Raw genomic sequence first — 15,758 nt, forward strand, 5'->3', positions numbered from 1 at the left:
CCCGAGCAGTTAGTGCTACTTGGTTCTATCGGGTCAACGATGCTCGGGTCACTATGATCGGAATTGGCTCCAGGGCAGTGAGTTTGGAGCCCTGAAAACAACAACGACAACAATAAAAATCCACCGAATTCTACCCAGTAAGAAAAAAGAACAAACTACTAATGTATACAATAGCATAGGTAAGTCTTCAAAACACTTACGCTAAGGAAAAGAAGCCAGACATAAAACATGCACTACACATTGAATGATTCCATTTATATAAAATATCCAAAAAGAGCAACTGTGAAGGCAGAAAGCATATTAGTAGCTACTTAGGGCAGGGGATTGAATGCAAACAGGCAAGAGGGAGCCTCTTGGGGAAATGGAAGTGTTCTAAAATTGGATTATGGTAATGAGTGCACACAGCATAACTTTCCTAAAACCATTGAATAGATTATCTAACTTTTATAGTATATAAATTATACCTCAAGAAAACTCCTAAATATATATTTTAAGTCAAGCTTTACAAGGTGAAATGGAAAGCTGCCAGTGATGTACTAATCTCCTCGGCCATTGAGTCCATTCTGACTCAAGGGAGCTGTGTTATAGAGTCTCTGAGACTGTCGGTCTTTATCGGAACAGAGAGCCTCCTCTTTCTCCCATGAGCAGCTGGTGCCTTTGAACCACTGAGCTCACGGTCAGCAGTCCAATGCTTCATCAGTTCCTTCTGATATACTAATAATAAAGTTGGCGGGGGGGAGGACCGATGGCAAAATGTTAACAGGTTTTGCCTCTGAGGGTAGAAATTGCACTTTAAGGTGATAATTTTCATTTGTAAGTTTTTTTAAGTTTGAGAAGAATAGCTTTATTGATTATTTCCACTTTTAAGTGTTTTGCTTCTATGGTTTCCTTTTGATAAAAAAGCATGAATGATGTAAATACTAATGTTTCCCATTCACTCAAAGCATGACAATAACATGTTAGATCCCATAGAAGTCAGCATACAGGTGTCATACCATTTCCATCCACTTTAAAATGGATAACTCTTTTTGGTTTGCTTTTTGTCTTTTTAGGAATGATAGACTAGTAATTTGGGATTATGCTTCTTACTGCTTAACACATTATTTCCAACAATGAAAAATAGACTATTATAGACTTACAACTACCAAAAATTGAATTATACTTTTTCAAATATTAGCAATAAAAATTAACATGTTACCGTATTATTTAGCATCAATAGGAACCATATGCTTTTCTTATATCATTTTATTAATCCTGCCAAAAGACTTCTGAAACACTTAATATATCCACTTCATAATAACTACACAAAGGGTTCAGAAGGAGAAGGGAGAAAGTGAGGCACAGAGAAGCCAAGGAAGCTCGCCAGGTCACACAGCAAGGAGGAGGTAGCCAGGATTCAAGCGGGCTCAGAGACTCCATTCTTTCTATTTTGCCATTCGACGTGTCTTTGTTATGAGAACCTCTTGTGCTGCCCAGAGACTCACCCAATAGAAGGAGAGTATGCTCCAGGAGACCCATTTGTGACGACTGGGAATCCCTTCGCCCCAAGCCACCAGCTGAATGCACTGCACCTTTTACTATATTGATCCGTGAGTATGATGAGAACATCTATTTTCTCTCTGACGGGCAGCATGGCCTCATGATAATGCATCGCACACACCAACTGCCTTGCTGATTATGCCTCCATAAGAGTATCTACAGACCCACGTTTTCTGCTTGGAATGTCCTTCCAACTTGCCTTGGAAAACAGGGGAAAAGTTCAAGATCAATGGGCCGGGATGTAGGCGGTTTGAATCTGGGTGCTGCCATGTCCTACTTACAGGACTTAGAGAAGTCACATAAGCAGCTTTCTTATTTCCCAAAGATATTAGAAGAATTCAGCACACTGATAAGGTGTGACTAGCTCAACATCAGCAAGTAAAAATAAGTAAATGATTTTATAATATTAATTTACCTGCCTCAGATATTCCTTGGACACTCAGGGTAACAATTGATCAGTCAATCTATCTACCCTACCTTCTACCTGCCAGGACCCCCGAGGCCTACACTGCTCTGTCGAGAGTGCATATCTGAGCTGGGCCAGCCCATCTCCCATGACTGTGTATGTCTCAATAAAATTCAGTATCACAGGCATCTTTGGAGTGGAAAAGAACACACTTAATCGTGTCAAAAAGTGAGCTTCTAGCTCCACTCCTAGCAGTGTGAGGTGGCCTGACACTGCTGGGATCACACGGCCTTTCTGCGCTTGGTTTCCTAACCTATCAACTGAGGAATGCGAGAGGGACAGAGACCTCCAGAGGAGGATCAAAGAAGACAATCCTGAAGCTACTAAATCTTTGTAGGAAATGTAAAGAAGGGGAAAACCTCTCGTGACTTATAAATGGTGGCCACGGAATAGTTTTCTGTGTAAAGCACACCATGCTTTCCGTGCCGTGTAAATACACATAACTTTGGAGAAGGAACCGCAATAGAAACGACTGGATAGGCTCAAACCCAAAAATTAGGGTGGGAGCAACCTTCCAGTGGGAGCAAAGGACGTGCCCTTCAATCCCCACTGAAAAGCAGCGTTCTATGTTCCACAAAATAGTTCCATCCACGAAGGATGCAGTTCTACATCGCTAACATCAAGACATATCACCAGAATAACTCTGACATGCCGTTAAACCTGAGTTACATAGGTAGCCACTATTATTTCCTCAACCTTACAATGAAATACCTTAGTCAATCAATAATTGTATTTATACACAGCGGCCAGGAGCATTAATGGTGTAGCAGATTATGTACTACTGGGTTACTGACCTCAAGGTTAGCAGCTCAAGACCACCAGCTCCTCCAAGAGAGAAAAACGAGGCCTTCTATTCCCATAAAGAATTACTCTCAGGCTCAGGAACCCCCATTAGCAGTCTACTCTGTCACACAGAGTTGCTATAAGTCAAAATGGACTTGATGGTGCCGGGTTTGGTTTTGGTTTGAGATGCACGGCTCAGGATGACTACCGCAATCCCTCCCCCCCTTAACCATCCCGAAAGATGGCTAGCAGGGTCCTACTATCTCCAAAGTCGCTGGGACTTGACCTGGGGAATCTGACCTTTTTTTTAACAGTCTCATTAATGGAAGAAGAAGAAGAATGCAGCCTAAAAAACGTACCCCAACAACATGACATCAGGGATTTTCCCAGCTAGAAAGAAAGCACATTGCTCTTCTAAAGAATTTCCAGAGATCTCTGCAACCTCATTTGGTAACCTGGTCCCTGTCTAACAACTGTCAACTCATCGCTATGGGGCAGCAAACAAATATCAGGGAAAGGGGTTGTACACCGCTTTGTTCTCACAGTGGGAATTGGTTCAATTCGACGTATGTTTTAAATCAGCAAGCCCTGCCACATTGAGAGGGAACAGTTTCTCCTGACAAAACCCTCCAAAGAAGGGCGGTGGGCCAGATGCGTACCTGGTTTTATCTTCAGGTTTATTTGGAGCAATGGTCAAATCTGGGCCCTCGAGGACAGAATCCAGCTTGCATTAGAGTTCTGTGACTGGTACTATGTTCTTAATGTGAATGCCTACGTGTTAGGGAACATGTGTGAGGTTACAAAATGCCAAATTCCATTGGGCCTCTCAGTGCATATTGCCTCCACAATCCACTCAATCGCTGTGTGTCCTAAGTCCCTTGAGCAAATACAATCATGCCTCTTTTAGGGTGGGAATGCATTTTTTTTTTCTAGATAGGTACTTGGGAAACAAGGGAAACCATTAAAAAATTCATGCTCTCTTGACACGTTATATTTTGGTGGTGATCATCACTATAGATCAAAGAACTAGTTTATATAAATGATATAGCACATATAACTCTTACAGTATAGGAGGGTAGGTCAAAAGTATTGTTACTGGGATTCCATTTCATATATATATGGGTTGTTTCTGTTATGTGTCCTACAATCTCTGCAAAGGCTTTGTTTTTCACATGGTAGGGTATGATCAAATGCACTGTAGCCAAGAGGAATTACTGAGAGCCGAATGAAGGTCAAACATGATAATGGGACAGGAGGAAAGTAAGAGGAAATAGAGGAAATACATAAGAGGCAAATGACACTTCTAGAGGTATAAATATAGGCATGTATATATGCAAATATATTAATATGTAACAATAGAGATACAGGTCTATGTACATATACTTATATGTTAAGTATCAAGGTAGGAGATGAACATTAGGCCTCTACTCAAGTCCTCCCTCAATGCAAGAACACTTTAGTCTAATAACTTGGCATTTTGTGATGCTCACCTTCCTGACATGACTTCCCACTGAAGTCAAAATGGGTACATAAGCAAAAGTGGTGAAGAAAGCTGATAGTGCCTACCTATTACAAGATATAGCATCTGGGGTCTTAAAGGCTTGAAGTTAAATAAGAGGCCATCTAGCAGGGAAGCAACAAAGCCCACATGGAAGAAGCACACCAGCCTATGTGATCATGAGGTGTCAACAGGATCAGCTATCAGGCATCAGAAGACCCAAAACAAACAACCATACTGATGAAAACGAGGGGAGCTGAAGTAAAGACCCAAAGCCCATCTGTAGACAATTGGAGAACCCCTCACAGAAGGGTCACAAGGAAGGGACAAGCCAGTCAGGATGAGGTATAGCACCAACAAAACACACAACATTCCTCTAGTTCCCGAATGCTTACTACCCCCTCCACTATCAGGACCCCAGTTCTACCTTAAAAATCTGGCTAGATCAGAGCAAGTACACTGGTACAGATAAGAGCTCTTGACACACAGAATCCAAGATAGATAAACCCCTCAGTAAAAATAATGAGAGTAGTGATGTCATGAGGGTAGGGGAAAGTGGGACGGGGGGAGAAAGGAGGGTAAGGGGGAACTGATTGCACTGATCATCATAACACACACACACACACACAACGGGGGCGAACTATAGAAACATGGGTGAAGGGAAGCCATGGATGGTGTTAAGATATGAAAATAATAATAATTTAGTTTATCAAGGGTTCACAAGGGTGGAAGCAAGGGGAGGGGGGAAAAAGAGGAGCTGATACCAACGGCTCAAGTAAAAAGAAAATGTTTTGGAAATGATGATGGCAACATATGTACAAATGTGCTCGATACAATTGATGTATGGATTGTGATAAAGAGCTGTAAGAGCCCCCCAAAAATCATTTATAAAATTTTTTAAGGCTTTGTTTTTTTCCATCAGTGGATGGATGTAGACAAATTTCCTCCGTCTCATTCCAAACAATCAAACTCACTGCCATCAAGCTAATGCTTGAGACTCATGGCGAGTCTCACAGCAAAGACTCACGGTAACAGAGGAAAACTAGCCTTGTGAGTTTCTGAGACTGTCGCTCTTTACACGAGTAAAAAGTCCCACCTTTCTCCAGTGGACTGGTGGGTGGTTTCGAATTCCTGACAAGCTCATACTGACCAACTAGCAGCACAACTCAAAACCACTACACCCCCAGAGCACTTCAATCTCCTTAGGGTGCCTTTAAAAACAGGTTCAAGCGAACTGTATTTCGAGGGGTTCTGCTCAACCAATTCAATCCAGTGCAGAGCTGTCAGTTCAGAAGATTATGGTGACTTTGGGGTGGGGGGTGGGGGGTGTTACCAAACAGGTATTCTTAATATAGTTTCTCAAAGGACAATAGACAGTTGGGGTTTACTATAAAGTTTTAAATAAACTAAAACCTATATTGGTGGAAAAGATGTCAGGAGACATACACTAAGGAATTTTTTTTTTTTTGCACCATGACAATGGACTTCCTCATTCTTTGATGGCATCAAGGGCTGTGGTAACCAGAATTTTGTTGGAAAACCTTATTCCACCCACCTTGCAGCCCTGATCTTGCCTCCTCAGACCTCATTTTGTTCCCCGAACTCAAAGAATATTTTAAAGGAACATAATTTGAATCCCTTGCAGATGCTAGAGCTGCCAGTTTGAGGCACTGTAAATCAACAAGCACAAAAATCCTCTCGGGCAGGGTATCACCGCTGGCAGGGATCTGGAGAGGCCAGGCTGAAGAACCAACAGATCTGCAATGTACCAAGTACAGTCCAAAGACTCCTCAGAAGCAGGCGTGGCAGGACATCCATCATCTCCTGCGCTCCAGACCAAACTCCGGAGAAGGAGCGCCAGGCTTGGTGGACGGTGAGCAAACAAGAGGAAGGCCTTTCCTGAGACCGACTGGCACAGTGGCCGCAAGAGTAAGCTCAAACATAACACCTGTGAGGATGATCCCGGACCAGACAGTGTTTCCTTCTGTGGGACACAAAGTCACAGAATTGGGACAGACTCAGTGTCATCTAATAAGATTCCATTAGTCCATTAACTTACATGACAAGACCTGGAAACCAACACACACACCTGCTTCCCTAAATAAGGCTGCGTTCACTGATCCAGGTGACATTTTTGGAGACCACAGTTCAATCTGCACCAAGCACAGAGGATGCATCCTGAGAAGAGAGATGCATCCCTTCCAAGCTTCCAGTTCCAAGAAATTCTAATCCCAGAACCTCATCCACAGAATTAAATTGTCTATAACTGGCATCCTTGAACTACGTTTCTATTCCGTCCAAGTCATTCTGAGACTATTGTTAGATAGGTCAGCCTCCAGCTCACACCTATTTTAGAATTTCTTATCGGCCTCAGATTCCCTCTCCCAGGTGCATTCCTATCATCATCATCATCATCATCAGAAACCAGCACCAGTCCCCTAGCATCCCCACTGGGCTGCTTCGGTGCATGCTGCTCTTCGGTTTTCACTGTCTTCTCTTAGAATTCTCAAGTCACGTTTGGCCTCACATTGTTCCTCACCTTTTCTCCATTAGATGGGAGCGGTGAAGTCCAAGTTCCTCTTCCTCATCCTTTCCTTTTACATTTCCTAGTCTTCTGTGGAGTCCCTGAGTGGTGCAGTGTTACCATGGTTCAAGTCTACCCAGAGGTCAGTCATTAATAGCCCCAGGCAGCACATGTAAAGTCATCATCAGCCAGAATGGCTCCATAGAAACTTGTTTTCTTTTTTTATTTTGGCTACAGTATTTTAGATATTGAGTGAGCGAAAACTGGTTCCTGCCCTCTTGAAACACAATAAGACAGACATTACTTTTTTTAATTATTAGATATTGTGTCAGGTTCTATGAAGGGAAAATTCAAGGTAGTGATAAAGCATTTAACAAGTAAAATAAGATTTAGTTGGGGGTAACAATGAGTTAAAAAAATTTCCCCCTTAGGAACTGATTTTCAAGTCACTGTAAGTTTTGAAGCAGCATCCTCCAATTGAAAGGAGCCTTAGAGATCTACTGGGTTAAGCCCTGGGCTCCTAACCATAAGGCTGGTGGCTCAAACCCACCAGCCACTGGTGGAAAGCTGTTTTCCATAAATATTTACACTCTCAGAAACCCTAAGGAACAATTCTTATAGGGTTATTATGAGTTGAAATCAACTTCATGATAGTGGGCTTGGAACATTTTTTTCTTTTTTAATTATCCAGCAGAATTATTGTTGATCTTAAAAGTGTTTTTCTCTATTTGTTATACTTAGTAGCTCTTTTGACTTTCTTTGGAATGTTTTTTGGTTTATGAAATCCAGGATGGGTTACTTTATAAAGACAGTCATTGGATTGCTTCTTGGGGGTACAGCAGGGGAGGTTAGGGGGATGTGGGGAGCTAATAACAAGGAGTACAAAAAATAAGAAACATTGTAAAATTGAGTGTGGTTAGGATTATACAACTTCTTGATATGATTAGACTATTGTGTGTGTTATATATTGATTATGTCTCAATAAAACTGTGTATGTCCTATAAAAGAATGAGCAGTTGATAAATATGTTGGCAGGGGTAGAAATAATGTGCAGGCAGAAGGAAATGTGTGCAAAACCCTGGGGTTAGAGAGACGCTTGCATATTTGAACACGCTGTGGCTAGAAGGCAGAGAATTGGGAGAAGCATCTTAAGATGAGTCAGGAAAGCCCATTAGCACACCATGTTTAGCCTTTTGAGTCCTATCCAAATAGTAGTATGCAGGAACAATAATGGGAGTAATGATACCATGAGGGTAGGGGAATCTGGGGGGAGAAAGGGTAGAAAGGGGAAACTGATCACAATGATCGACATATACCACCACCACCCCGCGAGGGGGACGAACAACAGAAATGTGGGTGAAAAGAGACAGCGGATGGTGTAAGACAGGAAAATAAAAATAATTTATAAATTATTGAGGGTTCATGAGGTGGGGAGGGGGAAAAAAAGAGGAACTGATACCAAGGGTTCAAATAGAAAGAAAATGTTTGGGAAATGATGATGGCAACACACCTATAAATGTGCTTGATACAATTGATGTATGGATTGTTATAAGCACTGTAAGACCCCCAATAAGATGATTTATTTTTTTTTTAAATAGTAGCGTGATGCTTTTGTGGACTATAAACAAAAATGTGGTATGAGATGGTTTGCAGTACTCCAGCTGCAAGGAAGATGGATTGGAGTGGGAAGGAACAGATACAGAGTCCTTACGAGGCTCTTACTAAAATCTTGATAACAGTGAAAGTGTGGTGCTGGAGATGGAGATGATCCCAAAGGTCTGATCCTTGACCCATCAGACTTAAGGCTATTTACATACTACCTAGGAGACCCTGGAGAGGCCCACCTTTCTCTAGTTTGTTTGTTTGTTCTTCAATTGTAAAATAGGAATAAGCCTTTTCCTGTCTAAGTTGTAATGAGGACCAGATTGCTATCCATGTGCTTTGTAAGCCCTCTGAGAATGCACTCTTAACCGCACATGGCCCAATCCCTCCTCTGCCCTTACCTCCCCAACCGTCACACAGAGCGCCAGTAACGTCTGGCTTGAACAAAACGGTACTTCACTGGCTTCATGGATGTTAACTGTATCCTCATGCAACAGAACAATTTCCTTTTGGGGGCAGAAGTTGTGGCACACCTCCATGTATATGCACCAGTGCTTAGCAAAAAGCATAACACATAGTAAGTGCTCAAGAAATATTCAAATAACTAAAAAAAAAAAAGAAAATTGGCAGTGCCTGTTAACTAAATGATTAGTCCAGTTTACTTTCCTAATGGCCACTCAGTACGAATCCTATATTAAATTGTAATGCTTTCACCTAATTGGGGAAAGTATGACTTATGACTCCAAAAAAGGGAAGAAGCCTTTAAGAGGAACTGTGAGTATCCCCAGGACACGTGTGCTTTCACAGAACCATGCAGTCCTGCTGGGCACTGGCCCAATAAACACTTGCCAGTGTTAGAGGCAGCGGGTAGTATGGAAGTGAAGACGCTGTGGGTCATCATTCTGTGGTTCTAGACCTGTCTCTTCCTCCCCCAACAAAACAAACTCACTGCCATTGAGTCAATTCTGACTCACAGCAACCCATGGGACCAGGTGGAATTTTCCCATGGGTTTCCGAGACTGTAACTCTTCACAGAAGTAGAAAGCTTCATCTTTCTCCAGTGGAGTAGCTGTTGGTTTTGAACTGATAACCTTGTGGTTAGCCGCACACCCCATTCCCATCACACAGAACCTCAATTTCTTCATGTGTCAAATAGGAAGGAAGGAGGGAAGGTGTCCTGTCTACCTCACAGAGCTATTGCAACAAGCCAACAGAATGAAAGGCGCCATCTTGTTTGGCATTCTTTCTAGGTAACATTAATTTAACACTCATTTATTGTGCCAGGCATTGTATTAAATGCTGAAGATGAGGGGTGAGTTTCTCCAAGAACTCAGTTAATAGGGAGCAAGGAAAATGACAATTAAAACATGAGGGATCTTCTAAAAGTTTGTAGAGATATTCCATTTTCCCCCATAAACCAGTTGAAGCCATCCCTTTAATCTGCTGATGGTGAAATTGAATCTCCTCATGATGATGACGGTGAGCTATGGGGAAGCAGAACCCTTTCCACACACTCTTTGCTCTAAGGTTTGCAAATGGTGCAGGGATTATCCAGGGGACAGGAAGAAACCTTTCCAAGAGGAAGTTGTGTTTCAACATTCCTTAGAAGGTACCCAGGAATTAGACAAGTGAAGAAAGTGAGAAAAAAAAAGACAGTTATATTTCATTCACTCATGTATTCAACAAGCATTAACTGAGTCTAGTAAGGGCATGTACAATTTAGTAAACTGAGTACACAAGAACCAACCAAGGTAAGCTCATCAATTCACACACAATGGCAAATGCAGGAAGCTTCACGTGGCTTCATACAATCTCCAGGCAAGGGCGTGTAGAGAGGGATGAGGCTGGAGAGTAAGGTAAGGAGAAGGGCATGAAGGTGGCAGCAGTAGCAGTAGCAGCAGCAGCAGTAGCAGCTGCAGCAGCAATAGCAGCAGCAGTAGCAGTAGCAGCAGCAGCAGTAGTAGCTGCAGCAGCAATAGCAGCAGCATAGCAGTAGCAGCAGCAGCAGTAGCAGTCCAGCAGTCACAGCACTAACAGCAGTAGCAGTGGAAGAAGCAGTAGCAGCAGCAGCAGCAGCAGCAGCAGCAGCAGCAGCAGCATCCCACCTCTTCCTCTTATTAGTCATATGATACTGGACTGGTTATTTACCTCTTCAAACCTCATTTTTTCCCATCTCTAAAACAGAAAGAACAATAAATACCTCCAAAGGCTAGTATGAAATAAAGAATAAAGGGCTTAACATAGTACCTGGAACATAGCTGGAACCCAATAAACATCAGCTGCCATTGGCATCATTTCTTACCATCAGCATCATTCTCCTTATGAACTTGATGAAGGAGAAATAATCACCTCAGGCAGTGTGAACGTTTTAAAGCAGTGGTTCTCAACCTTCCTAACGCTGCGACTCTTTCATACAGCTCCTCGTGTTGTTGACCCACCAACCACAACATTATTTTCGTTGCTACTTCATAACTGTCATTTTGCTACTGTTATGAATCGCGTGACCCCTGTGCAAGGGTTGTTCGATCCCCAAAGGGGTCATGACCCACAGGTTGAGAACTGCTGGTTAAAGAGAAAGAAAGAAGCACAACTTCTCTCAGGCTCACAACTTCCTGGAAGGAAGAAGCAAGGGCAGACCAGGATATGTTCTGTCCCCTAGACCAATGCTCCTGAAAATTCTACACAGAGAAACTCAAACTATTAGCGTGAGTTCATATTCCTAAGAGGTGGTTTGCTACAGTTCTTTGATTTTTCAGTATTTTACCTTAGGAATTTATTCTCCATAACCCACTCATTTTTGTTATTAGGAAGAAAGAAAGAGAAAGAGAGAGAAACCAACTGTCCGCAAGTAGGTTTCCAATGATTAGCAAACTCACATAGGGTTTCAAAGACTGTAAATATTTATGGGAACAGACAGCCTCATCTTTCTCTGGAGAAGTGACTGGTAGATTTGAACTGGAAAACTGATACTCAGTAGTCCATTGCCTAACCCAGCATCATATTGTTTGTATGATTCTTCACATTGTACAGCACCACACAATTGCTCATATCCAGACCCTATTACAGGATTTACAGGTCTTGACTAATTTCACCTCCATAGCAATCCTGGCGACTGGCACAATTATTATTCCCATTTTACAGATGAGAAAACTGAGACAAGATGTCAATTCAGGTAATCTGGCTCTACAATCTGTGCTCTTAACCACTTTGGTGTGCTTCCTCTCAGACAGAAGGATGCTCTTCCTTAAAACCCTGTTCCCAGTTTGCTGTTCCAAGTAGATGTAGCCTCTCCTACCCATAGGCACAGAGTCATCCGCTCACGGAGAGGAATGGCTGAAGGCCCAATAGCTTTATGCGGGTTTGCTACAGTGAACAAGCACCGCTGGGAACCAATGATCACAGTACTCAGTGAGGCCAACGGGGCTCAAACAAATGACAAGTTGGCCACCACTGGGAGTTGATTAAAAATCTACCATTAAACCAAGCTGTACTCAGTGGAGACCTTTTTTTTTTTTTTTTTTTTTAAGTAGCTTTTCATCAGGGGAGTACATTTTCTTCTTGACAATTTCCTTAATGGCAAGAAAGGCTAGATGTTAGAAGAACAAAGGAGACCCAAGGGCAAAGAATAGAAGATTCTCTCAGCATGGCAGAGGCAACGGAGGGAGGGAGACAGGGAGCGAGGAGGAAAATTAAACAAGTAGAAGAGAAGATGTGACCCCTCTTTTATTCCTGGGTAATGCTCCTGTGCCACTCACCCCACCTCCTCCTCGGCCTTCTTCTCTGGGCACTCGCAGCCGCCCCGAGCTCATGAAAGTTTGAACAGCCTGATCACGAAGGGCAGAATGGTGAACTGTCCAGCTGCAAATTACCAAGCACCGCATGAATATTTAAGGAACTCAACTAGAGACCGGGAGAAAAAGGAAAACAGGGTTTTATTTCTCCCTCGAGGGGGGTGGGGGGGCGGAGGGGAGGCAGGAATGGTACCAAAGAGGCTCTGCTATTCCTGATCCCCAGGAAATAAAATAATCTTATGGCCAAATGAAACTGTAGAATTTAACAAGTATGATCCAGCTTTTGTCCCCAAGCCAGCAGGCTGAGCTCTGGTACAGCCTAAGCCACTAAGCGTGAATAATGCGTGCGTGCCTCCTGTTCGATAGTCGTGGCCACCCTGACTCCATGCTTGCTCGGCGCAGACTGTTCTCATGCCTCCATTCTTTGCCCCAAATGCTGTTTCCCTCACTTGCCGATTGGGGGGTGGGGTGTGGAATGTGAAAATGAAGCTTCAGATCAGACTGCTTCAGCTTCCCTCCTACTTCTGTTACTTCCTAACTGCATGCATGTAGGTCTATTACTTCACCACCTCTCTGTCTCTATTTTCTCCTCCAAAAAAAAAAAATGGGGCTAGTGGTGTGGTTGTTGTGAGCAGCTACTGAGCCAGCCCTGACTGACAGAGACGCTGTTACAATGGGATGATGGCTTTCCGGTCAGAGGGCGGTGACCCACAGGGGTATCCCCAGGCCTGCCTTCCTAGTCATTGAAGCCTTGAACCTCCAGCGAAAGCTGGTCAACATGCCAGCAAAGGACAAGGCTCGACTGACAGATGTGTGCTAACGACACTTGAGCTACACTGGCTGTGAACCGAACCAGGTGTCCCTCGTAAAAGACCAGAATTCTACCACGGAACTCACACTGTTCTCTGACCAGAGAAAGGGTTGTTTCAAGTAAGTTCACTCTGAGCCATGGCAACCCCATGTGTATCAGGGCAGACTGTGCATGAGACGGGGTTGTCAATGGATGGTTCTACAAAAGTGATCACCACCAGGCCTTTCTTCTGAGAGAATAATCCAACTCACTGCCATCGAGTTCATGGCAGCTCACAGTGACCATGCAGGCGGGCAGAACTGCCCCACTGAGTTCCCAAGACTGGGACTCTTTAGGGGAGTAGAAAGCCTCATCTCTCTCATGGAACGGCTAGTGGTTTCACACTGTTGACCATAAGGTTAGAACCCCAACGCACAGCCAACTACACTTCCAGGCCCCCACAGGGGAATAATAGTCTCACCTTTTGGTGAGGATTCAACTGCATAATCTACATTCACATGTTTTACACAGCATGTGGCATGTGAAAAAAGGCACCACAGGTGTTCTCTACGACATTAGTGAGTTTTCCATCAGAATCCACATTTATCCTGAGCCTCCTCAAAGAAGCAGCTCTCTCCCCAATTCTAGTCACAGTTACCAGCCTCCTGCTACCTACCTATCCTATCTCAGTTGTTCACTCATCTCTGCCACTGGACTGTGAGTTGCCTATAGGCAACGCCTCTGTCGAGCTTTCCCTAACCAAGTCACTGGCACCGGGTGGGTACAGGGGAGCATGCATAAGGAGAGAACTCCACAGTGTGGCCCATACCTTTGTGACGACACAGCACGCAGCCCAGATATCCTCGGAGGACTGCTCATGGTGGTTACACTGAGGCTCCCACTCTTTAATTGGATGCTCTGCGAAGGCTCTGAGGATCCCCTTCTGGTCTACCAGAGCAGCTCGGACGCTGCCTGTGCCAACATCCACGCCCACATAGAAGTGCCTGGGTTCCTGTTCTCCAGCAGACATTGTGGCCTCGCAACCTGTGGTGATCAAATACAAAGCCCGTGAGAAGGTGAGCAGTCTGCCAGAGCACTCAGAACACATCTCGAAACTGAAGAAAACACAAAAGGGAGGAAGACGTGCAGTCAATTAATTGGTTGCTGATTTAGATTAAATTCCACCACGTGCCTGCCATCGGTGTACTGTGGTGGTCTGTGTGTGGCTCTGATGCTAGGGCTTATGGAATGCTTTAAATAACAGCGGGAACACCCAAGGTGAAGAGGTGTCAGTGGAGCGTCCTGAGTCAGAACAGGTACAAAGAAGAAAGAGCCTGTTCATTTCTGAGGGACGAGCCGCGGAAAGCGTCATGATTAGCTACAGAACAGTGTCAGGGAGAGAGCTGCTGGAATACGGGACTCCCAGTTTGAGAGGCAGTCAAGCAACAACTGCCCACTCAGCGGAGGCTGCTCCATAACGGCTCAACCTTCATTTGCTAAGGCGGCAAGACTCAAAGTGAGAAGAAACATGGGAGAAAGGGGGACCCCATCACAGTGATTGACATATCACCCCCTCCCCGGGGGACAAGCAACAAAAAAGTGGGTGAAGGGAGATAACGGTTGGTGTCAGACCAGAAAAAATTAATAATTTATAAATTATCAAGGGTTCATAAGGGAGGAAGTGTGGCGGAGGGGGGAGGAAATGAGCTGGTACTAAGGGCTCAAGTAGAAAGAAAATGTTTTGGAAATGATGATGGCAACATCTGTACAAATGTGCTTGACACAATGGATGGATATATGGATTGTGATAAGAGCTGTGGAAGAGCCCCCAATAAAATGATTTTTTTTAATGAGAAGAAACACCTGCAAACCTCCACTAACGATCAGGATAATCAGAACATATATGAAGCATAAATCTAGCAAAACTGGAAGTCGTCAAAGATCAAATGGAGACATCTCCAGCCTTATATAAGCCCGTTTAACCAACCAAAGGGCCAGAAAATACAGGGAAAAGAGGCAGATGGCCACCAGACAACAAGCACTGGAAGATACAATCAGCAACGCCCAGAGAAGGTCCACTCAGAGGGAGATGCTGCACTTTCTGACAGTAAGAATCGGAACACAGAGATGGGCAGACCCACGTTTCTTCAGGTGGGAGAAAAGCAAGAGCAACGCTTGCTGACAGAATCCCCTTTACCATTGATTACCACTGATTACCATCGATTACCATTGATCGGTAGCAGGAACCATTTCAGTGAGCCCTGCTCCTCCTCAGCACAGCAATTTTCTGGTCCCTGAGGCAATCCAACCAGCCCAACTTCGTACCTGAATGGCCCTCGGGAAACAGCTCTGCATGGGCAGCTTGTGGCAGATACAATCAGGACCCAAGTTTACCACTGTGTTTGTTTGGGGTTTTTTCCCTTTCTTTTTCTTTCCTTCCTCCTCCTACCTGTTTTGGGCTTTGGTGACCTCACCAACCACCTACCCACCTCCCTCCACACTGCGCATGCTAACAAAATAACCCCATCAGATAGTAAGTTTCCCATCAACGAGGCAGTTAGATTTTTATTTACTTTTTCAGGTTTTGTACTTTGTTTCTACTATGATACTCCCATATTTTCAGAGTTCTCTCCCACTTCCTCTTCCAGTGCCTCTGGTGTAGCTCTAACCTCATGTGAAATCCACTCCCCTGCAAAAACAGGCAGTCCTTTTTTATGAACACCCACCGGAACAACAGCTCCCCACACCAACCCCAGGAGTACACG

The 15,758-nt window shown here is 43.9% G+C and overlaps 1 protein-coding gene across 5 annotated transcripts in view; it reads right to left on the reverse strand.

Annotated features, from left to right (window-relative positions):
- The window catches only part of FGGY (FGGY carbohydrate kinase domain containing), a 564,284-nt gene that overhangs the window by 510,372 nt on the left and 38,154 nt on the right, over positions 1 to 15,758 (reverse strand). For all 5 annotated transcript variants that reach the window (XM_045291915.1, XM_045291914.1, XM_045291916.1 and 2 more), the window contains one exon: positions 13,823 to 14,037. In XM_045291915.1, the coding sequence (XP_045147850.1) occupies positions 13,823 to 14,023 (201 nt within the window). In that variant the 5' untranslated portion in view covers positions 14,024 to 14,037. The remainder of the gene's footprint in view (positions 1 to 13,822; positions 14,038 to 15,758) is intronic.

The sequence above is a fragment of the Echinops telfairi genome, unplaced genomic scaffold (genome assembly GCF_000313985.2).
Source record: "Echinops telfairi isolate 266 unplaced genomic scaffold, ASM31398v2 ScPeMD7_443;HRSCAF=831, whole genome shotgun sequence".
In the NCBI taxonomy this organism is placed as follows: Eukaryota; Metazoa; Chordata; class Mammalia; order Afrosoricida; family Tenrecidae; genus Echinops; species Echinops telfairi.